Below are 24,659 nucleotides of genomic sequence, written 5' to 3'. Positions count from 1 at the left end.
TCCAAACCCCGTTTGACTCTTTAGAGCAAAGAGAATTTCAATTTACACTCAGATCTTTATGACTGCATAAAAAGAACTTTGCTGATTTTTTTTAAAAAAAAAGAAAAAGCACAATGCTTGCTACTTGAGTTTTTTCTTTGGTTTAAATCACATTGCTATACTTGAGAGCCCAGGCTTTTAGCAAAATTCTGTTAACATCATCCATACTTGCTGGGGAATTCTGGGAGTTGAAGTCCACACATCGTAATGTTGCTAAGATGGATAAAGGCTGCTCTACACCGCAATTCCATAGAAAACCACTTAAAGAAACTCGCAAGTTGTGTGAACTGGCTAGTTCTTGTGTTCCAATGAGGCACGTCTGGGCCAAATTACGTGGCTTGCTGTCAGGGTTCCAACGAAGTCAACTCTGACCCCACGTAATTTATGGTCCAGACTTGACCCTGTTTTCCCCCTGCTCCCAGGTTGTGTCATCAGTCACATTCGCCAACGAAGCAATTTCGTGGGTTGTAGAGATCACTCCCCTCCGGCCACTGTGGGTAGCCTGGGAAACAGCCTTGAGAGAGAGATGTCTGCAATGTACTTTTGTTTCTGGCTGCCATGCTGCTTTGCCGTTTTCCCATCCTCCTTGCCTATGGTAGCTTGAGAGCAGGCCTCCCCATGGTCATGTGATTCAAATTCAGACATTTGGCAACTGATTCATATTTATGATGGCCGCAGTGTCACGTGATCCTTTTTTGCAACCTGACAAGCAACGTCAGTGGGGAATCCCAATTCGCTTAACAACCGTGTTATGAACTTAACAACTGCAGTGATTCACTTAATAATTGGAGAAAGGCCGTAAAATGAGGCAGAGCTCAACTGTCTCACTGAACAACATAAATTTTGGGCTCAATTGTAGTCGTAAGTCGAGGACTGCCTGTATTACGTTTGTTTTATATATTGTACATTTTTTATTTTTATTTCTTGTTCTAATTCTCGTTCGTCACCTTTGGTGAGATACATTAATCAAATTTATCAATTTGATTAATAAATACCACCTCTAACAACGAGGGCTCCACTAATGGGCATGTCTAAAGTGGCAGTCTCCCCTTGTTAAACACTATAAAATAGATATTATCGTCTCGGTGCCTTTGCCTACAAAGGATGCTATTATCACAACCCAGACACAAGTTATGCAGGAAGTTATTCCTGTTAGCTCCATCTTTGCTGACCAAGAACAGGTATGTAATACTCCACTGGTGACCAAAATATGGAACAACTATCCCAACCTATCGAAGGAGTGGGGTGGGGGAAACGGTTATTGCTAAGGTTCTTGGTTAGCTACGCGTTTTTTATCACAACATTTTGAATAACATATCCAAATGTATAATTAATTATATGGGGAACTTTTTGCAGAAAAAAAACCCGGTCAATTTCTTTATGCCTAGAATAGGGGTGTCAAATACAAGGACCGCTGGCTGGATCTGGCCCATGATGTGGTCTGATCCAGCCCACGGGACCATCCTGGAAAATCTTAAGGGGCTGTTGTGGTCCGCCAGCAGCCTGCGGACTTGGCAACGGAGTCAGACAGTCAGGAGGCTGGGGAGGACAATGGGCCAGTCCTGGAGTCGGGAAGGTCTGGATGAGGGCTCTGCATCAGAGGCAGAGATGGGGCCAGGGCCATCTGGGAGCGATGCCCGGAATCCAGAGCCTCCAAAGGTGGACAGCAGAGAGGCAGAGGAACAGGAGGAGCCTGTTCCTAGCGCACGCATGCGAAGAGCTGTCATGAGGCAAGAACAGCTGAAGCAAAAATGATGACTCGGGAGTAAGGCCAGAAGATAATTGGCCCCTCCCATAAGGCTTAAAAGAGTAGCAACGAGCCGTTGGGTTCTTGGTAGAAAAGCAACATTGATTCCATTGCTTTCTTGTCAGCATCTCTTGAACTTTGTGGGGGTTTTGCCAAGAAAAGCCTTTGGCAGGTTGCGAAACACATTAAAGGTTGGTGGTTTTGTTTTGGACGAAGCTGAGAATGAATGAATTCTCAGCTGTTTTAATAAAATAAGTTTGTTGACTGAATTGTGTTTAGTAATCACTAGTTGAGCCTTGGTCACAACAGGGGCCTGCCAGCATGGCTTCAGCTTGGTCTACCCAGTGTGAAGAGGAAACATGCCAGCAGTTGAGAAGTGTCAAACTGACCACGCCCACCAGTCAACCACAGCCCTGATGCATCCCTCAATGAAATTGAGTTTGTAACCCCTGGGCTAGAAGGTATAAAAAGAAGAAATGAATTACAGATTTCAGTTAGACTTTTACATAGACTCGCTTTGGATCGCAAGATAGAGCAACGTATAAATTTAATAAATAAATGAGAATAGACTTGCACCGGAACAAGCTAGTAGGATCATCCATGATCTGTTCTTCCATACAATGGCGGAAGTCTATATTTTGGAGGAGATGGAAGCCTTGAGATCACCAGAGGTGGATGCGGTCTAAAGGAACGCTGTTGAGAAACCATTGACGCGGGTAACCGAGTTGATGGAGGTACATCCTCTTCCAGTAGAGGAGATTTGCGAGAAGTCAGCGTATCCATCTTGAAGTCGATGTGGCCACAGGAAGGTGAACACTGCGGTTGAAATGTTTTCTTTCGATACTTCTGACAATGGACAACTATCAGGAACGCTAGAGTTGTGGAACAAACAGCAACTAACAAGGCCAAGAGTGCGTTTGTTATCCAACAGTTGCTGCCTATAAACCCAGTGACAGTCCTGTTGAACACTACAGACTCGTTTGTTGGTTTTGTCGTGGGCAAGCAAATCCCAGTGTATCCCAGCTCTCCGATTTGTTCAATTGTGAATTCTGGCAACATGGCCTCGGCGAAATCTGGATGGACGTCTTCCCCAGGTCTTCCTAGTTTGGTGAGCACACTCTGGATGTCATCTCTGGCGCATTTCTCAGTCTTTGGGCAAAACAATTTGTTGTACCACGTGAACACGGCGGACCCACATTTGAGATGAAGCAGGACCACATCCCTAGGACTCTCCACCCACAAATAATCGGAAAGTTTCTTTAAAAAGAAGTGAATCCTGCTTCTGTTTTTCAGGAACGAGTGGTAGCTATTGGTTGCGATGACCGTATAAAGGTGGCACGGGATAATAGTTGGTTTGAATATTTCTACGACGAATTTATCTTCGGTCTTTAATCCCCCCGAATCTATGGCAAAGAGTAAAAACTCCTGAGGGGGATACTGGAAATCAACATCAAGCGGGTAACCATACATACTTTGATCCCTGGCATTAAATTGTAACCAGCTTTCTGGATCTGTCGGTGAGCCGTCGACGGAGTTCATTCCGAGGGTCAGTTGAGTTGAATTCCCGTCTTCTTGGTCGTGAAATGTCTCTGGCGGTATTGAAAACGAGAACTCGTGTCCGACTGTTGCTGCGATCCACTTAATGGCGTGAATGACCCTGGGCGGGGTGTTTGGCTGACCTGAATAAAAATGAGTTAAGTTTACTTTATTGTCATTGCACCTCGTACAACGAAATTAAATGTCATCTTCAGTGTATATTATAACTATAAAAATAAAACACAAACACGCATCCTTCACATTCTATACAATTGAATTGAAAACCCCTGATATTGCATTTTTTTAAAATTTGAATTTATATCCCGCCCTTCTCCGAAGACTCAGGGCGGCTTACACTGTGTTAAGCAATAGTCTTCATCCTATTTGTATATTTATATACAAAGTCAACTTTTATTGCCCCCAACAATCTGGGTCCTCATTTTACCTATCTTATAAAGGATGGAAGGCTGAGTCAACCTTGGGCCTGGTGGGGACTTGAACTTGCAGTAATTGCAAGCAGCTGTGTTAATAACAGACAGACTTAGTCTGCTGAGCCACCAGAGGCCCATTAATATTGCACTGTACAGTAGACTTCAATATAGTTACTGCCCTGGGATAGAAGCTGTTTTTCAGCCTATTTGCTGTTGTTTTTATTGCCCTGTACAGTCTGCCAGATGGTAATAGTTCAACAAAAAAAAAGGTGTAAACAGGAGATGGAAGCTTTAAGAATGTTTTGAACTTTCTTAAGGCAGCGGGAGCTATAAAGCTCTTCCAAAGAGGGGAGAAGGCAACCAATGACCCTCTGGGCAATGACGTTGACCCTCTGGAGTGCTGTCCTATCAGCCACTGTGCAATTGGCAAACCATACACAGGTGCAGTAAGTTAAAATATTCTATACGGTGTGTGAATTAGATTCTCAGTCATCCAGGTCCTTTTTTTCAAGAGGCAACTGGACTTTCGTGTTTTTCTTTGAAGACGTTTCTCTTCTCATCCAAGAAGCATCTTCAGTTCTGGAAGCTGAAGAGTCCAGAAAGCTAGAAAATCCAGTTGCCTCTTGAAAAAGAACCTTCGGGAGAAGCAATCTATCCAACGATGAAGAAGGCAACTTGTGTCACTGGGCTCTTTCTAGATGCCTGTAGTTGACTTGGCTAGAAAGAGATGGACCACGGTTTGATATTGAAAGCTCCGTATTTCCAAGCTATTGATAGGACTTTTAAGAGTTCAAATGTGCTTTCTGAATAGTTTTGTATTGCTGTGGTACCTTGCAGTGGTACTTAGTTCCTGGAGGCAAGACATGTATTAAAAATACAGGTAGTCCTCGACTTATGACAGTTTGTTTAATGACCAAAGTTACAATGGTACTTATGACCATTTTTCATACTTAGAACCATTGTAGCATCCCTGCATTTGGATGCTTGACAACAGATTCACATTTATGATGGTCACGCAATTCCCCCCTTTTGTAACCTTTTCATGAGCAAAATCAACGGGGAAGCCAGATTCACTGGTCACAACCGTGTGACCAATTCAACAACCACAGTGGTTCACTTAACCACAAGATTGTAAAACGGGGGGTGTCTTGCTCAACAACATAAATTTTGGGTTCGATGGTGGTCATAGATTAAGGACTACCTGAACTAATTAACATCCATGACTTACTTTGTGTTTTCTGGTACGTAGTAGTGGCATGAAGTCCGTTCTCTATGGATACACCTTTGCGGCTGAAAACAACGGCCACTTCTTTCAATTTTGAGACAATATCCGCTGTAATTTGGACATTCGTTTTGGTTCCAAACGAGCTTTCCAAACTTAAATCGTTTGTATCCAGTTGCAAGGCATCGGGTTCTAACACGGGCGTCCGAACTAAATTGCGGATAGAGTCACGTTGATTTGTAGAAAAATAAAAACTGGAGGTCTTAGCAAATTCTAGAGGGGAAGTAATCCATGAAGATCCGTAAGAGAGCGATTCCAATGCTTGACTTTTTCTATGAGACCTCTCTCCTTGATTAAAAAATCCACCGCTTAAGATAACAGCACTAGATGTTGTGATATAAAACAGAGTTGCTCCTTTTATCCACAGGGAAGTGTCCGTTTCAGTTTTCGTAACTACTAAAATGCTGTTTCCTGTTGTAACAAATCTGTAAGTTAACGGAATCGTAAAAGATTCACGGGTGTTCATTCGATCTGAGCTAACCTGTCTTCCCTTGGGCAATTTTTCCATCAGGGATACATTACTAGATCCAAACAATAATGTCAATTCCACTGGAACCGATAAGGAGAAAGAAGGAAAAAGCATGGGGTTGCTAATTGATTTAGACAGGAGGCTAAATGTTAGTAGAGTTTTACTGGAGAAGAAAGCGCTGTTATTTAACGCATCTGTGGAATGTTCTGATGATGTTACATCATTACTACGGTAATATAATTGAGTTGGGCTTCCATTGGACGGAGAACCAGGTTTGGGATCAAAATCATCATTTGTAATGATGGCGTCAAATATTGATGGGGTGTTGGTTGAGATGGAGCTTGTGATCCATTCAGAAACGTCTATCTCCTTCATTGGTGCTAATATTATAAAAGTCTCTGAGACAGAATTGTAGACATTAAGTAATTTTGGATTCTGATAGCTGTCATGTAAGAAGAGCAGAGATATTGCAACACTAGAAAATGACAGTTCAGATGATGATGATGAAGATGGTGTCCTTAAATGTGCTAACGTCACCATGGAAGGCAGAGAAAGTTTGATTATAGAAATGACTTCTCCAGATTTAAATCCAGATGCTGTTCGATGCATGAACAGGCTATGGTCACTTAGGTTTCTTAATTCTCCTGAGAAAAATTCTAAAGATGATAATGTAGAAGACATTTCTTCTGGTAAACTGTCCCTTGGGTGGTGAACAGAGTTTGAGAAACGACTTTTGGTCACAGGCACGAACGAGTTGAAGTAATAGAATTTGGAATTATCCTTTGGTTCATATTTTTGAGTTGTGGGAAAATCCTCTTGTGTTGAAGTATCTAGCGATGCTTCATACAATAGGTGCTCTGATATTGGTGGGGTTTCAAAAGTCCCTTTCTCCTCAAATTCTACTGAGCTTAGCATCAAGGAAGGCGAAAGTTCAGAAGAGAGATAGTGAAACGTGGTAGATTTGGAGACCTGAGGGGTCTCCAAATCCATATTGACCGTTACAGGTTGTGTACTGAAGTTGTTGTCCACGTAAGGATGGATAACAGAGGAAGTGGTTTTATTGACAAGTGATGAACTTGCTTCGGACTTCACTGAATGTGTCTCTGGCACAGCAGCTATTAAAACTGTGTAATTCTGAGTTTGGGTTGGTCTCCACGTAGGTTTCGGGGTGGCCATTTTCCTCTTCTGCCACTTGTTGGGGTTTCTTTTTTCATAACCTTGTTTAAGGACTCTCCAGCCGACAATTTCGTAGCCCAGAAGCTGCGAGAGGCTGTCCGACTCGACACTGTGGCTCAGAACTCGCACCAATTCAGACAGCATCGCAAACACCCCGAACCCAACTGGCCAACAGAGTCCTACATGATGGCTTTTAGTAGAGTTGATGTATCTGATACCCTCAGCCAATACGGTTAGACTCTGAAAATATTTATTTAGGGAGTCTTCGACTGGGATAAGCGTAAGTGAGGAAGGATCCAAGTGGAGATATTCTGCCATGGTGCAAATCAGATTGAGTTGTTCTTTAATTTCTGGAGTGTGATCTGTTCGAAGTACGATCTCGGCGAAGGTGCTAGAAACATGTTCGGCATGCCAACTTCCAGAACAAATACTGAAAGCCCCCAAAACCAATACTGTTAAAAGACGGACACCTTTTAAAACATGGAATTATAATTTAACATTTTTCAGATCTGCTCGACATTATATATATATGTATGTATGTATGTATGTATGTATGTAGGTCGGTCTTTGGTTATTCGGGTTTTCTCCCATGTAAAATTGGAAGTGTCTTGGTGACGTTTTGATGAAGTCTCATTCGTCATCTTCAGGCTGGTGTTTACAGCTTCGTGCTCCTAGAAGCACGTGGGAGAAAACCCAAATAACCAAAGACCTAGATACAAACACCCGCGAAAACCTCAGAAAACAAATATAGATAGATAGATAGATAAATAGATAGATAGATAGATAGATAGATAGATCAGGGGTAAAATTCATTTTTTTTACTACCAGTTCTGTGGGCATGGCTTGGTGGCCATGGTGTGGCTTGGTGGGCGTGGCAGGGGAAGGATACTATAAAATCTCCATTCCCACCCCACTCCTGGAGAAGGATACTGCAAAATCTCCATTCCCTCCACTCTTGTCCAATAAAAAATTCTATTCTATTCTATTCTATTCTATTCTATTCTATTCTATTCTATTCTATTCTATTCTATTCTATTCTACAGACTTTTAGCTATACAATTTGGGATGAACATCCTTGGAATGGTGTGGGAGTAGGAATGGATTTCCAGAGGGAAAAAAATTGCAGACTACAGGAATCATTTGCACCACTCAGGTAACCCTGAAGATACAGATAAACCTCCAAGGGCTTCAACGACCCTCTAAAAAAATGCAAATGACCAGCTGTCTGCAAGGAATATAAACCCTTCCATTCCCCACCATCCAGTCAGAGCTGAAGAAGCTTCTGGGACGAGAAGCGAAACGTCTTCAAAAGAAAAAACAAGAAAGTCCACTTGCTTCCTGAAAAAGCACTTTTGAAGCCAATGTTGTAGGTATTTGAAAATAAATCCATATCAAGATGTTCAAAATTCATCGTCCCTACATGTCGGCGCAACTTACATGTTCTTCGCATGGACGCAAAGGCGATCTTGACCGTGGAATGTAACATCTGCCTTTGTGGTTGGAATTTCACACGCCTCGCCATGGGCGACAACGGTCAGGTGAAATTCCTTGCTCTTCTCGCCCGTCAACGGCATCCCTTCGTGCGTATTTGTGGAGGAAATACTATATTCTAACCATTTTGACAAAGTTGAATCGTCAGCCAGAGTGATCTAGACAACAATAATCACATGCGTCATATAAGAGGCAGCAAGGCTGTCACTCAAAACCATGCCATTAGAAATGTTATGCACTTACAACATGAAGTTACAACAGTAATGAAAACAGTGACTTAGGACCAGTGGTGGGCTGCAACTGGTTTAACAACCAGTTTTTTGTTGTTGTTGTTTTATTTGCATTTATATCCCGCCCTTCTCCGAAGACTCAGGGCGGCTTACACTGTGTTAAGCAATAGTCTTCATCCATTTGTATATTATATACAAAGTCAACTTTTATTGCCCCCCCAACAATCTGGGTCCTCATTTTACCTACCTTATAAAGGATGGAAGGCTGAGTCAACCTTGGGCCTGGTGGGACTTGAACCTGCAGTAATTGCAAGCAGCTGTATTAATAACAGACTGCTTAGTCTGTTGAGCCACCAGAGGCCCACGTTTGTGAGCAGGCGTTTTGCGAACGCAGGCGGGCTTCGCTGATGTGTACCTAACACGCTTGCATGCAGCGATCAACATACAGCAATGTGAAGCTCAGCTGCTTATCTTCTAAGGCAGCGCCGGTAAATAGAACAGTGGAGGTGCGAAAATCAGCTGTGCTGCGCGAATCAGCCACAAAGAAGGAAATATAGGACAGGACAGGGCGGAGCCAGCTGATTGTTTGAACTACCGGTTTGCCCGAACCGGTTTGTCCGAACCGGCACCACCACTGCTTAGGACCGTTTTTCACAGTTACGACTTTTGTAGCATCCCCATAATCATGTGATCAAAATTCAGATGTTTCGCAACTGGTTCATATTTATGACGGTCGCTGTGTCCCGGGGTCATGTGATCCCCTTTTGCGAACTTCTGACAAGGAAAAGTCAACGGGGGAGCCAGATTCCCTTAACAACCATGTGACTTGCATAACAATGGCAGTGATTCGCTTAACAACCGTGGCAAGAAACGTGGTAAAATGGGGTGAAACTCACTTAACAAACGTCTCGCTTTTTTGGCCTCAGCTGTGGTCATATGTTGAGGACTACCCGTACATTATTATGCAAAAGATGGAAAAAAAGTTAAGGCTGTATGTTATTAACCCAGAGGTGGGCTTCACATTTTTAACAACTGGTTCACCCAGAATTGAATATGTGAGAATCACTTCGTTTGCTTGCCCACCTACTATGTGTGCATACAGCCTTCTATGCATGTACTTTGATTGTGCATGTGGTTTGCACATGGCTTAAAAATCATGGCTAAATAGGACGGCATAGCGCCTGGGCGGATGGGCGGGGGCGGGCCCACCCGCAGGTTACAACTACCGGTTCTTCCGAACCGGTCTCAACCGGCTAAATCCCACCCCTGTATTAACCTTATATTACTCTGCTAAAAACAGTCGGAAGTCAATGCTCCACTCTTTCTATTCCTTTTTACTCTACTCTTTTTCCTCTTCCCCACTTCTCCTCTCCTATTTTTTAGGGGTGAAATCCAGCAAGTTCTGACGGATTCTGGAGAACCGATAGCGGAAATTTTGAGTAGTTAGAAGAACCGGCAAATACCACCTCTGGCTGGTCCCAGAGTGGGGTGGGAATGGGGATTTTGCAGTATCCTTCCCCCAGAAGCGGGGAGAGAATGGGGATTTTGCAATGTCCTTCCCCTGGAGTAGAGTGGAAATGGAGATTTTGCAGTATCCTTCCCTTGCCATGCCCACCAAGCCACGCCCACAAAACCGGTAGTAAAAAAAAAATGGATTTCACCACTGCTATTCTCCCATTATTTTATTTATATTTTACAATTTGATAAACCAATGCAGATTTGAACAGGAAATCCTGGCCTCAATTGTAGTTGGATATCACGGACTTCCTGCGGTACAAACTCATTTCGTGAGCTTCAAAGAGAGCAAATTCGATGATTCCAGTCCCAGTTCTAACCCAACAGCATATCACCCTCTCCCGTATATTTGATTTCCCGGAAAGATCAAACGCTCTTAGCCAGTGGTGAAATCCAAATTTTTTTACTACCGGTTCCGTGGGTGTGGCTTGGTGGGCGTGGCTTGGTGGGGGTGGCAGGGGAAGGATATTGCAAAATCCCCATTCCCTCCCCACTCCTTGGGCCAGCCAGAGGTGGCATTTGCCAGTTCTCCCAACTGCTAAAAATTTCTGCTACCGGTTCCCCAGAACCTGTCAGAACCTGCTGGATTTCAACCCTGCTCTTAACTATTGTGTTGAATGAAGGCGTGGCAAATACCTCAGATGTTTGGAAGCAATAGATCTGCTCTACGCCTCAAGGAAACACAGCTGGGCTTATTTCCAATTCAATGACATATTAGATTTGCTGTCGAAATGGTAGAACACAGACAAAAATAATGGTGTTTATACACTCTGAGTTGTTAGGCGGTTGTATCGGTGAGATGTTGTAATAGACTGACAGGTACCCAGCAAGCTGAATAAAAATAGGATAGGATAGGATAGGATAGGATAGGATAGGATAGGATAGGATAGGATAGGATAGGATAGATATTGGAAGAAAGAATAGAATAGAATAGAATAGAATAGAATAGAATAGAATAGAATAGAATAGAATAGAATAGAATAGAATAGAATAGAATAGACATATAGAAGAGAGGAGAAGAGGAGGGGAGAGGAGAGGAGAGGAGGAGAGGAGAGGAGAGATAGGATAGGATAGGATAGGATAGGATAGGATAGGATAGGATAGGATAGGATAGCATAGGATAGGATAGGATAGGATAGATATTGGAAGAAAGAATAGAATAGAATAGAATAGAATAGAATAGAATAGAATAGAATAGAATAGAAGAGAGGAGAAGAGGAGGGGAGAGGAGAGGAGAGGAGAGGAGAGGAGAGGAGAGGATAGGATAGGATAGGATAGGATAGGATAGGATAGGATAGGATAGGATAGGATAGATATTGGAAGAAAGAATAGAACAGAACAGAACAGAATAGAATAGAATAGAATAGAATAGAATAGAATAGAATAGAATAGAATAGAATAGAATAGGGGAGGGGCTTCAAAATTTTTAGCAAGGAGTTCTCTGCCTGGTTGCTGGGTGGGCGTGGCCATGGTGGGCGTGGCCTAGTTAGCCTCCTGCACCACAGCAGGGGGGGAGCATTTTTGCCCTCCCCGGACTCTGGAGTCTTTCCTCAATTCTCCAGGAGGGTGAAAACGGTCTCCCCGGGCTCCGGAGGCCCTTTGGAGGTTAGAAACGGGCCCGTTTCCGGCCTTCCCAAACTTCCGGTAGGCCTGTTTTTTTGCCCTCCCAGAGCCTCTGTGCGCGCCCTGCCCTTATCTGCATCCAAAATGGGCTGCATTGGGACTCTTGGGAAGGAAGGGGAGGGGTGGGAGGGGCCAGCCAGGAGTCGGATTTGGGGGTTCTCCCAGCTGCACAGAATCTTAGCTAGCGGTTCTCCCGAACCCCTGCAAACCCCCAGCAGCCCCACCCCTATTGAAACCCTGGAAGAGAAATGGTCTCTCCCATCACCACCGCTACAACCCTTCTGTTTTCCAGCAACCACAGTTAAGTAAGACCATTTCATCCTCAAACATGGCTTTATCAATTCGACTCTCGCTGGTCTTCTAAAGGAGCATTTACCTCATAGTACCTTATTTTTCCTTGGCAGGCAAACAGGGACAAGGGATAAGAGAACGTTTTCCCAACGACTGTCCTTCTTCCCGCAACTCCTTGAAGGATCTGTACATCTTCACACGTGCGATGCGGTTCCTTGACGACGAGGGAAATCCCAGCGAAGACGAGGAACATCCAGAGAAGGACATTCAAGGAGAAGGCTGTCAGAACCTGTTTCCCCGGCAGCAAAGGAAAGGCCAGGTAGATGTTGAAGGCCATCATTCATGGGGTTGGTTGAGGCATCCATCCAGTTGTGGGAGAAGAGAAACTATCTTAACACGGCAGATCTGACCTGAGGAACGGTAAAGCAGGTTCGAGATTATGCGGAAAACCCATAAAGATCTCAACAACCGGACAATGAACCTTTGATCCATGTGGTGACTGATCTGCAAAATTGTAATCGTCTTCAAAACAAAGCAGGCACTCACATTTCACTTCAGAAATGCGGTATGATCTAAGCACAGTACACAAAATAGTCTGCTACAACATCTTACCTATCAGCGACGACTCCAGCTTCCACCTCAATAATAAATGGGCAAACAATCGATACAAACTCAAGGTAAACCGCTCCAAACTTGACTGCTGAAAATACGACGTCAGCAACAGGGCGGTCAACCCCATGGAACGCTCTACCCGAGTCCGTTGTTACATCCTCAAGTTCCCACAGCTTCAACCTTCAACTGTCTACTGTGGACCTCACTCCATTCCTCAGAGGTCCGTAAAGGGGGTGTGCATAAGCGCACCAGCGTGCCTACCGTCCCTGTCCTACCGTCCGCATTTATTTGTATTCATTTATTTCGTTCATATCCATCGTTTATATTGATACTTGCTATTTTGTACATGTTTGACAAACTAATAAAAAAATACAGATGAGGTGATCTCTAAAGTAACCTGCTTCCTTCAGTGGTTGACAGTCTCTCTCTCTCTCTCTCTCTCTCTCTCCCTCCCTCCCTCTCTCTCTCCCTCTCTCTCCCTCCCTCCCTCCCTTTCTCTCTCCATCTCTTTCTCTCTCTCTCTCTCTGTCTCACTGTCTCACTGTCTCTCCCTCCCTCCCTCCCTCCCTCTCTTTCTCTCTCCAACTCTTTCTCTCTGTCTGTCTTTCTGTCTCTCTCTCTCTCTCTGTCTCTTTCTCTCTCTGTCTCTTTCTCTCTCTCTCTGTCTCTCTCTCTCTGTCTCTCTTCCTCTCCTTCCCTCCGTCCCTGTCTTCCCCACCTGCCCCCTCCATCTCCCTTTTTCTGAAAAGGCCACTTCTATCAGGTGAAATCCTATACCTAAATCCTATACTCTCTGACCTCCGAGCCTTCCGGCGTGAGCTGAAGGCTCTTTTAGTTCATCGAGCAGGACTAGCCTAATAGTTTTTATTATTATTATTATTATTATTATTATTATTATTATTATTATTATTATTATTATTATTATTATTATTATTATTATTATTATTATTTATTAGATTTCTATACTGCCCTTCTCCTGAAGGAAGAGGCGGTGTACAGCCAGAATAAAAACAAACAATACAATATACAATTAAAACAAGAATTAAAAAACTTATTACACGATTGGCCTAAGACTTTAAAAACGTTTAAAATTCTAAAAACCCATTAAAATTCATAATATAAATTTAAAAAACCAACAAAATTTAAGCCAGCCCCGCGCGAATAAATAAATGTGTTTTCAGTTCGCAGCGGAAGGTCCGAAGGTCAGATATTTGGCGCAAACCAGGGGGAAGTTCGTTCCAGAGGGTAGGAGCCCCCACAGAGAAGGATCTTCCCCTGGGGGCCGCCAGCTGACATTGTTTGGTGGATGGCACCCTGAGAAGTCCCTCTCTGTGTGAGCGTATGGGTTGGTGGGAGGCATGAGGTAACAGTAGGCGGTCCCGTAAGTACCCGGGCCCTAAGCCATGAGCGCTTTAAAGGTAGTGACCAAAACCTTAAAGTGCACCCGAAAGACCACAGGCAGCCAGTGCAGTCTGCGCAGGAGCGGTGTTACATGGGAGCTATGAGTAGCTCCCTCTATCACCCGCGCAGCTGCATTCTGGACTAACTGAAGCCTCCGGGTGCACCTCAAGGGGAGCCCCATGTAGAGAGCATTACAATAATCCAAGTTTTAATTAGTTTTTTTAATGGGTTTTAGTAAATTTCACCGCCCTGAGTCCTTCGGGAGAAGGGCGGTATAAAAATCGAATAAATAAATAAATAAATAAATAAATAAATAAATAAATAAATAAATAAATAAATAAATTTTTACATTTCGGCCAATTTAAAATTAGTTTTTTAAAATTGTTCTTAACTTTTGTATTATTGTTTTTACTTGGCTGTAAACCGCCCTGAGTCCTTCGGGAGAAGGGCGGTATAAAAGTTGAAATAATAAATAAATAAATAAATAAATAAATAAATAAATAAATAAATAAATAAATAAATAAATAAATACCAGTTCTCTTGGGTGGAACAGGAGAGATTTAACTGCCAGCTAGACAGCACCTCCAATTTGGAGTTAGACATGTATATGAATCAGTGACCTCAATTTAGCAGAATAACAGAGCAGGAACGGGACCTTGGAGGTCTCCTAGTCCAGCCCCCTACTCAAGCAGGAGATCCTATACCAGTGATCACTAACCTTTTCGACACTGAGTGCCCAAAGTGCATCCATGCATGTGTGAATGTGTGTACACACGTGCACATACCCATAATGCAATGTGTGCACATGCGCCCTGTGCACCCCACCCAGGAGTGACATGCTCCCGGTTCGGACCGGATTGCCCGATCCGGTAGTAATGGTGGCGGGTGGTTCGGAGAACTGGTAGCAAAAATCCCTGCCCACCCCACCATGCCCAGCTGAGCCACACAATCATCAGAGGGTTTTTTGTTTTTTTTACTTTTAAAAGCATTTTTTCTTCGGCCAAAAAAATACTTTTAAAAGTAAAAAAAAACCCAAACTTCTGATAATCGCACGGCTCAGCTGGGATCATCAGAGGCTTTTAAAAGCACTTTTTTCTACAATCTCTTCGACCAAAGAGGATGTTTAAAAAAAATGCTTTTAAAGGGTTCTGGCGATCAGGCAACTCAGCTGGGATCGCCAGAGGAGCCTTTTAAAAGCATTTTTTCTATAATCTCTTCGGCCGAAGAGGTTGCAGAAAAAAATGCTTTTAAAAGTAAAAAAAAAAGTTGGCCATGCCCACCCAGTCACATTAAGCCCCCCCACCAAGCCATGCCCACAGAACTGGTAGTAACAAATTTTACATTTCACCCCTGACCCCACCGCCATGTGCGTGCGACCTCGTTATGTGCCCTGCCTCCCCCCTGCGTGTGTGACCCCCCCAACATGCCCCACCCCTGCGCATGTGCACGTGAACACCCCATGGCCATCCCATGTGTGCCCTGCCCCCCCCCACATGCACACGCGGCCATCCCACATGCACCATACCCCCCCCCCATGCATGCACAGCAGAGACTCGAAAACCAGATGGCTGGTGGGAGGTGTGCGCGAACACGTGGTGGAGCTAAACTGGAGCAATGGCTCGCGTGCCCACAGAAAGGGATCTGCATCCCACCTGTGGCACGCGTGCCGTAGATTTGCCATCATGGCAATATACCATTTTAGGCAATTGGCTCTCCAATCTCTTCTTAAAAGCTTCCAGGGATGATGGACCACCCTCAACGTTTGAAGGCAAGCAAGGCCTTCAAAGTCCCTTCCAATTCTTTCATTCCAACCTACTGGATGCTTCCAATGAGAAAAAAGCCTAGAGCTGAGCTTGCTTTTCCTTCCTTTCTTTTATAAATAAATACCTTTTATTTTGTTTATTTTATCTATGTTTATTTTCTTCATAATAATAATAATAATTTAATTTTTATACCGCCCTTCTCCCGAAGGACTCAGGGCGGTTCACAGCCAAGTAAAAACAACAGTAGATAAATGCAATACAAATAAAATCAATAATTAAAAAACTTATTCAGTTTGGCCCCGATCTAAAAATACATTTAAAACCATAAAACCCATTAAAATTTAAAAACCCAATAATAAAAATTCTAAAAATTCTATGCCAGTCCTGCGCGGAAGAATAGATACGTCTTCCGCTCGCGGCGGAAGGTCCGAAGGTCAGGAAGTTGTCGAAGTCCTGGGGGAAGTTCGTTCCAGAGGGTGGGAGCCCCCACAAAGAAGGCCCTTCCCCTGGGGGCCGCCAGCCGCCATTGCGGTGGCAGTAGGCGGTCCCGTAAGTAAAAAAGTTTGAAAAAAGTTTTTTAGTTCGAACACAAAACAAACATACAACATTTATATACATATCACTGTTTCTTATCAGCTATTCAAAGCGGTCCTTTCTTACTATTTATACATATTTTAATTCTATCTTATTCTACTTTTCATCTACATTTTACCCTGTTGTTCAATTGTCATTATCTTTCTTATTTTCCAACCATTCATGCCATCTACACCAGACCTTATAATATTCTGTATCCTCTTTTTCTTTGATTTCTTTTGTGAGCTTATCCATCTCTGCACATTCTAGGATTTTCTTAATTAAATCTTCTTCTGTTGGCGGGTTCTCCTCCTTCCAATTTTGCGTGTTAGCTATACGTGCTGCTGTTAATATGTGTAGTATTAAGTATTGTATATCACTTGTATAGTTTGCTGTTGGGATCCCTAGTAAGAATTGTTCTGGCTCTCCCTTTATTGATTCCTGTATTATCTTCTGTTCTTAATTCTCAATCGGTGAAGTACCAGTAAGAGTCCAAACCTTGTTAAGCAGGCTCACCTGTTCCTTTGGCTTTCCGTGCAACCTGGGACATGTGGGTCCTTGTGTTCTCGTTGCTGGGTTACTCGGAGAAACATCTGCTTGGCTGCTTCTCAAGTTTACGAGGCTCTACAAAGCCAACTTATTCCTGGGAGGAAACCGGATACTTGTTATGAGATGAGATTACAACAAGTTCTGGGGCTGGGTAACGTTTGGGCTCCGGTCCGTCGTTGTTGTGAATGACAATTTTTTTTGGGTGGGGCCGTTCTGCTCCTCAGATTTCTTGGAAGCAGTTGAAAGACCTGTTGATGGAACCCAGATCTCCATGTAGATAATTTCATTCTTTGTCAATGGCAAAGTAGGATCATGGCGCCATTGTAAAGAAGGCAAGGGACTAAGTCAGGGGTCAGCAACCCGCAGCTCTGGAGCCACATGCGGCTCTTTGGGCCCTCTGCTGCTGCTCCCTGTCCCACCACTATCTGGCCCCGTCCCTCGCCCTCCTCTCCCAGTCACTCCTCACCTGGCCTTGAAAATCTGAGAGATACAGAGACGAGAGAGGAGAGGGGAGAGAAAGACATAGATACAGAGAGAGAGAGAGATGCAGAGAGAGGCGGGGAGAGAGAGAGGGAGAGAGAACTATAGAGAGAGGGGGAGAGAGGGGAAGATAGAGAGGCGGACAGAGAGATACAGAGAGAGAGGGAGAGAAAGAGAGAGAAAGGGGTTTTATGGTTCCCGGTGTTTTTTAACAACCGGGTCTCTGCCCTAATGACCAGCTGGGTAGGGTTAGGGTTAGGGCTAGGGCTAGGGTTAGGGTTAGGGTTGGGGTTAGGGTTAGGGTTAGGGTTAGGGTTGGGGTTGGGGTTGGGGTTGGGGTTAGGGTTGGGGTTAGGGTTAGGGTTAGGGTTGGGATTGGGGTTGGGGTTGGGGTTGGGGTTAGGGTTGGGGTTGGGGTTAGGGTTAGGGTTGGGGTTGGGGTTGGGGTTGGGGTTAGGGTTGGGGTTGGGGTTGGGGTTGGGGTTGGGGTTGGGGTTGGGGTTAGGGAGTGACGTGGAGTTGGTCATGCCCACCCAGGTTTTGTGGCTCCTGGTGTTGTTGTTTTTTCTATGGAAAACGGGTCCAAATGGCTCTTTGAGTGTTTAAGGTTGCAGACCCTTGGACTACGTGAAGTTGATTTCTTTAAGAAATGTAACAGTAGCAGAGTTGGAAGGGACCTTGGGAGTCTTCTAGTCAAACTCCTTGCTTAAGCAGGAAACCCTATACCAGTGTTGGTGAACCTTTTCAGCAGCAAGTGCCAAAATGGGAGCACCAGAAACCAGTAGAGCAGTTCCCTGGCGCGCATGCCAGCTGTCATGTGCACGCCAGAACGCGGAAGAGCAACAGGCGATGGCTGGAGAGATGCCACTTCCGGCATGCGTGCCATAAGTTCGCTATCATAGCCCTATACCATTTCAGACAAATGGTTCTCCAATCTCTTCTCGAAAACTTCCATTGCTGGAGCATTCACAACTTCTGGTGTCAAGATGTTCCACTGATTAATTATGCTCAATATCAGTAAATTTCTCCTTAGTTCTAAGTTGCTTTTCTCCTTGATTAGTTTCCACCCATTGCTTCTTGTCCTGCCCTCAGGTGCTTTGGAGAATAGCTTGACTCCCTCTTCTTTGTTGCAGCCCCTGAGATATTGGAACTCTGCTATCATGTCACCCTTGATCCTTCTTTTCACTAGATTAGATATATATCTCTTCTGTTCTTTCAATTTAATTTGTGTGAGTGAACCCATCTGGCTCTTATACACACAGAGGTGTTTATAATTTCTGTTGGGAAGGAGAAGATACGGATGTCCTACATGGATTTCCCCTCTTGCAGGCCTCTTTATTCTGAAGTTACATGCTCTAATCCAGAGGTCTCCAACCTTGGCAACTTTAAGACTTGCGGACTTCAACTCCCAGCTTTCCTGGCTGAGGAACTCTGGGAGTTGAAGTCCACAAGTCTTCAAGTTGCCAAGGTTGGAGACCCGAGCTCTAATCATTGCCACCACAATCGCAAACGTAGCATGTCAGTTCCGAGTTGTGAGGTAAAGACACAGGGAGTCCTCGTTATTGAAAAAGCCAAGAACTCTTCACCTTGTTTTCTTTCTTTTTCCTTTTTTTTAACTCTCCCGGTACATTTTGCATAGGTGGGGTCCTTCATGCTCTCTGAGCTTGGTTGTTTCCATGCAGATGTCTCATTACCCAACCAAGTAACACTATCCATGCTAGGCTAGGCTGTAACATCACCTGCATCTCCCGATGACTTCATGGATACATCAGAGGCGGGTTTCACATAATTTTATCACTGGTTCGCCGTGCACCGAAAATGTGAGCGTGTGGCCTTCCGTGCATGTATAGCTTGCACGCATGCACACGGCTTAGAAAATGTGGCTAAATAGAACGGCATAGCACCGAGGCGAGTGGGCAGGCCCACCTATAACCACCCACTACTGGTTCATCTGGGAGTTGAAGTCCACAAGTCTTAAAAGAGCCAAGTTTGCAGACCCCTGAGTTGTTTCCTTATCAGGCAGGGATTTCACATCCCAAAGAAAATGTCTGTTTTTGAGCGCTTTCCTTGGTACCGAGACTGTTGATTGACAGATGTGAAAAGAAATAGAATTTCCTCTGTTTGTCCTAAATGGACTCTAGAGATTATGCAGGGCCAAAAAAACTCCCGCTCGATCCAGAAGGCAGGAAGTGATTTAGCAAAAGCCCTTTCTGCGCATTTGATAGAAGTTCCTGTTGACTGCAGTTTTTATAGGCATTTTCCAGCTTTATAAAACAAAACTCCGCCGATATTTTTATATCAAAATAGTCGAGGACCTTCCTTCTCACTCGGGTGGCTTTCGAACCGAGCTGTCTTCCTTCCACCAACTTCCATAACATTGTTGTATCCTCTGAGCATCGCCTTTTTCATTTTTCTTTCTTTTCTTTTGTTTCCCTGCAAGAATTCTGTTTCTTCTGGATAGGGAGTGTTCCAATTTTATTTTATTTTTTTAATTTGTATCTTTCACCAAAAGAGAGAGAGAGAGAGAGAAATGAATGAAAGGATATGCTAAGAAAAGAATGGACTGTGCTGAGATGGATAAATTAACAAAGGAGTTAAAAAGAAAAAGAAGATATGGAATATTATATAGCGTGGAACAAAATTGTATAATCGGCCAGAGATCAGAAATGGTAAATGATGAAAAAGGTGAAATGCTCACATACACACATACAAAAAAATGGAAATGCAGGAAAGAAAATGAATTGCCATAAGGCGAATATATAAAGAAACAAGGGATAATGGGACAAAAAAGAGAAGTATAATTAAATGAAATGAGAGGGAGGAAAAGAATGTAAATATTAAAAGAATAGTGAAACAAGCTGAAGTAAAGAAGGAGTATATGTTTTATGTTACTGTTTGTTATGTCTTGTTGGTTTTCTGTTTTCTTTTGTTAAAAAATAAAAAATATTTATTAAAAAAAAGAATGAAAGAAAGAAAAAAAAAGAATGGGTGTCTGGAATGTAGAATTACCTCTCTGGAAAGCCAGCCAGGGTGTGGAGAAGTGTTTCTTTGGCTTGTGCGAACTAGTTCCATCCAGTCTTTGTGTTGTTGCGTTGCCTCGACAAACGGTTTAGCTGGGAGACAAAATGAGGGCTTAACACCTCCTTGCAGATGGTGTTTTTGCTTTGGAAAGTTTGCTAAACAATTCAGTGAAAAGCTTTGTGACACCTGCGGGATAAAAAATTCTTTTATACCGGGATGTTTCGCAACCACGACTTTTGTGAGGTCACACAAGCAGGGTATGTGTGTGACTTTGTGCCATGTCCAGATTGAATAATGCTAACTTGCTCCAAGGAGAGAAGCAAGCTGGAGCTAAAGAGAAATTTCCTGGCAGTGAAAACAATTAATCAGTGGAACGACTTGCCTCCAGAAGTTGTGAATGCTCCAACGCTGGAAGTTTTCATTACTTTCATTACAGATTAACAGAGTTAGAAGGGATCTTGTAGATCATTTAATCCAACCCCCCGCCCAAGCAGACCCTACACCATTTCTGACAGATGGCAGTCCAGTCTCTTCTTGAAAGCTTCCAGTGATGAAACTCCTACAACTTCTGAAGGCAACTTTTGTTCCTTGGGTTGAATGCTCTCTTTTTAAGAAGAGATTGGACAAACATTTGTCTGGAACGGTATAGGGTCTCCTGCTTGAGAGGGGATTGGAGTAGAAGACCGCCAGAGTCCCTTAAGAGAAGAGCAACCAAGATGATTAGGGGACTGGAGGCTAAAACATAGGAAGAACGGTTGCAGGAACTGGGTATGTCTAGTTTGATGAAAAGAAGGACCAGGGGAGACATGATAGCAGTCTTCCAATATCTCAGGGGTTGCCACAAAGAAGAGGGAGTCAAACTATTCTCCAAAGCACCTGAAGGCCAGACAAGGAATAATGGATGGAAACTAATCATGGAGACAAGCAATCTAGAACTAAGGAGAAATTTCCTGACAAGGAGAACAATTAATCAGTAGAATAAGTTGCCCCCAGAAGTTGTGAATGCTCCAACACTGGAAGTTTTTAAGAAGATGTTGGATAACCATTTGTCTGAAATGGTGTAGGGTTTCCTGCCTAAGCAGGGGGTTGGACTAGAAGACCTCTAAGGTCCCTTCCAGCTCTATTCCGATTCTATTCTGATTCTGTTCTACTCTACTCTACTCTACTCTACTCTACTCTACTCTACTCTACTCTACTCTACTCTATTCCTATTCCTATTCCTATTCCTATTCCTATTCCTATTCCTATTCCTATTCCTATTCCTATTCCTATTCCTATTCCTATTCCTATTCCACTCCACTCCACTCTATTCCAGGGGTCTCCAACCTTGGTAACTTTAAGACTTGTGGACTTCAACTCCCAGAATTCCTCAACCTTCTTTGTTGGAGGGAGTCTTTCCGGCCGCCTTGAAAGAGGCGGTGGTGAGGCCCCTCCTCAAGAAGCCTTCCCTGGACCCGGCTGTTTTAGGTAATTATCGTCCGGTCTCCAACCCGCTCATGCGAAGGTTGTAGAGAGTATGGTGGCATATCAGTTTCTGCATCTGGAGGAAACTGTCTATCAAGACCCGTTCCAGCCTGGCTTCCGGCCCGGTTACACCACTGAGACGCCTTTGGTCGCGTTGGTGGATGATCTCTGGAGGGCCAGGGATAGGGGTTGTTCCTCTGCCGTGGTCCTATTAGACCTCTCAGCGGCTTTTGATACCATCGACCATGGTATCCTGCTGCGCCGGTTGGAGGGATTGGGAGTGAGAGGCACCGTTTATCGGTGGTTCTCCTCCTATCTCTCCGACCGGTCGCAGACGGTGTTGACGGGGGGGGGGCAGAGGTCGACCCCGTGGCGCCTCACTTGTGGGGTGCCGCAGGGGTCGATTCTCTCGCCCCTTCTGTTCAACATCTATATGAAGCCGCTGGGTGAGATCATCAGTGGCTTCGGTGTGAGGTACCAGCTGTACGCTGATGACACCCAGCTGTACTTTTCCACACCGGGCCACCCCAATGAAGCTATCGAAGTGCTGTCCCGGTGTTTGGAAGCCGTACGGGTCTGGATGGGGAGAAACAGGCTCAAGCTCAATCCCTCCAAGACGGAGTGGCTGTGGATGCCGGCATCCTGGTACAGTCAGCTGAGTCCACGGCTGACTGTTGGGAGTGAGTCATTGGCCCCGATGGAGAGGGTGCACAACTTGGGCGTTCTCCTGGATGAACGGCTGTCTTTTGAAGACCACCTGACGGCCGTCTCCAGGAGAGCTTTCCACCAGGTTCGCCTGGTGCGCCAGTTGCGCCCCTTTCTAGACCGGGATGCCTTGTGCACAGTCACTCACGCCCTTGTGACGTCTCGTCTGGATTACTGCAATGCTCTCTACATGGGGCTCCCCTTGAGGGGCATCCGGAGGCTTCAGTTAGTCCAGAATGCAGCTGCGCGGGTGATAGATGGAGCCCCTCGTGGCTCCCGCATAACACCCATCCTGCGCAGGCTGCACTGGCTACCTGTGGCCTTCCGGGTGCACTTCAAGGTGTTGGTGAACGTCTTTAAAGCGCTCCATGGCATAGGGCCGGGCTATCTACGGGACCGCCTGCTGCTACCGAATACCTCTCACCGACCCGTGCGCTCTCACAGAGAGGGACTCCTCAGGGTGCCGTTGGCGCGACAGTGTCGTCTGGCGACGCCCAGGGGAAGGGCCTTCTCTGTGGGGGCTCCCGCCCTCTGGAACGAACTCCCCCCAGGACTCCGTCAACTTCCGGATCTCCGAACCTTTCGTCGCGAGCTTAAAACTCACTTATTCATCTGCGCTGGACTGGGTTAGTTTTAAATTTATGGGTTTTTATGGGTTTTTATCCTAAATTTTTAATCTTGGCCAATTTAATAAGTTTTTTAATTGTATTTTAATCGTATTTCTTTTGTATTACTGTGTATTTTTTATCTGGCTGTGAACCGCCCTGAGTCCTTCGGGAGAAGGGCGGTATAAAAATTTAAATAATAAATAAATAAATAAAATAAAACCAGCTTTGCACAGAAACACAACTCACCTATTTGTCAAGGAATGGGGACATTGCATGGCGAGATTTCGTTCCTTGCTTTCCCATCTTTGACCCTCTCAAGCTCTTTTGCAATTTGAGGTTACGTGCAGCGAAGAGCAACAAAAATGAGTAAGGTTCTGGAGGCTAAACCATATAATGAATGGTTGGGAGAGCTAGGTATGCCTAGTCTATCAAACAAAAGAATTAGGGGGATTATTATAATTATTATATTATTATGGCTTGGGGCCTGGGTACTTACGGGACCGCCTGCTGTTACCCCATGCCTCCCACCGACCCATACGCTCACACAGAAAGGGACTTCTCAGGGTGCCGTCCGCCAAACAATGCCGGCTGGCGACCCCCAGGGGAAGATCCTTCTCTGTGGGGACTCCTACCCTCTGGAACGAACTTCCCCCTGGTCTACGCCAAATACCTGACCTTCGGACCTTTCACCGCGAATTGAAAACACATCTGTTCATTCGCGCGGGGCTGGCTTAAGGTTTTTCTTTTTAAATTGTCTAGATTTTTAAATTTTAAATTCTATTTATGTTTTAAATTGGGGGTTTTAGATTTTAAATATTTTAATTTCTCGGCCATCTGTATAATAAGTTTCTTAATTCATTTTTAATTGTATATGGTTTATGTTTTATCTTGGCTGTACACCTCCCTGAGTCCTTCGGGAGAAGGGCGGTCTAGAAATCTAATATATAAATAAATAAAATAAAATTATGATATATTATTAGATTAGGGGACATGATTCCGGATTCCTGCGTAAGTGGATAGCTGCGTTCCTATCAAACAGGCAGCAAGTAGCCAAATTAGGGAATGCCTTATCTAACCCTGCACCTGTTAATAGCGGTGTCCCCCAAGGCAGCGTTTTTGGATCCGCACTCTTTATACTTTATATAAATGACCTTTGCGATCATATTATAAGCAACTGCGTTCTCTTTGCGGACGATGTAAAACTATTCAACACCATCGACAATGTTGCTACCCTACAAAAAGACCTGGACTATGGGTCGGAATGGTCAAACAATTGGCAACTCCAAATCTCAACCAACAAATGCTCTGTCTTACACATTGGCAAAAAAAATAATAAAAAAAATCAGAACACAAAATACAAGCTGGACAGATACGACCTTGTAGATCAGGGGTCTCCAACCTTGGTCCCTTTAAGACTTGTGGACTTCAACTCCCAGAGTCCCTCAGCCAGCAAAGCTGCATAAACAAGAGGGATAGAATCAAGATCACGCGAAGTGTTAGTGCCACTTTATAATGCCTTGGTAAGGCCACACTTGGAATACTGCATTCAGTTTTGGTCGCCACGATGTAAAAAAGATGTTGAGACTCTAGAAAGAGTGCAGAGAAGAGCAACAAAGATGATTAGGCGACTGGAGGCTAAAACATATGAAGAAC

The 24,659-nt window shown here is 44.3% G+C and overlaps 1 protein-coding gene across 4 annotated transcripts; it reads right to left on the bottom strand.

The window, feature by feature from the left end:
* Positions 1 to 2,327: 2,327 nt before the first annotated feature.
* LOC131202533 (uncharacterized) lies at positions 2,328 to 20,692 on the bottom strand. Of its 4 annotated transcripts, XM_058191639.1 has the most exons (6): positions 20,218 to 20,692; positions 16,696 to 16,822; positions 11,916 to 12,240; positions 8,118 to 8,329; positions 4,982 to 7,110; positions 2,328 to 3,465 (listed from the first exon to the last, which is right to left on the bottom strand). In XM_058191639.1, the coding sequence occupies exons 3-6, from the start codon at positions 12,168 to 12,170 to the stop codon at positions 2,381 to 2,383; spliced, it is 3,681 nt and encodes a 1,226-aa protein (XP_058047622.1). In that variant the 5' UTR covers positions 12,171 to 12,240; positions 16,696 to 16,822; positions 20,218 to 20,692; the 3' UTR covers positions 2,328 to 2,380. The 4 variants fall into 4 exon arrangements, with proteins under 4 accessions (XP_058047622.1, XP_058047625.1, XP_058047623.1 ...); XM_058191642.1 differs by lacking the exon at positions 16,696 to 16,822; XM_058191640.1 differs by lacking the exon at positions 20,218 to 20,692 and having other exon boundaries at positions 16,696 to 17,113.
* Between the last annotated feature and the right edge of the window lie 3,967 nt (positions 20,693 to 24,659).

The sequence above is a fragment of the Ahaetulla prasina genome, chromosome 7 (assembly GCF_028640845.1).
Source record: "Ahaetulla prasina isolate Xishuangbanna chromosome 7, ASM2864084v1, whole genome shotgun sequence".
NCBI lineage: Eukaryota > Metazoa > Chordata > Lepidosauria > Squamata > Colubridae > Ahaetulla > Ahaetulla prasina.
This window is presented reverse-complemented; position numbering and strand designations above follow the sequence as displayed.

What these genes read in the sequence shown, in the direction of transcription:
- LOC131202533 (XM_058191639.1), bottom strand. Translation starts at nt 12,170, where the DNA reads ATGATGGCCTTCAACATCTACCTGGCCTTTCCTTTGCTGCCGGGGAAA. An exon ending in TGCGTCCATGCGAAGAACAT is followed by an intron (nt 7,111 to 8,117) that starts GTAAGTTGCGCC and finishes GGGGGCTTTCAG; the next exon opens with TATTTGTTCTGGAAGTTGGC. An exon ending in TACGTACCAGAAAACACAAA is followed by an intron (nt 3,466 to 4,981) that starts GTAAGTCATGGA and finishes ATTTTTATTCAG; the next exon opens with GTCAGCCAAACACCCCGCCC.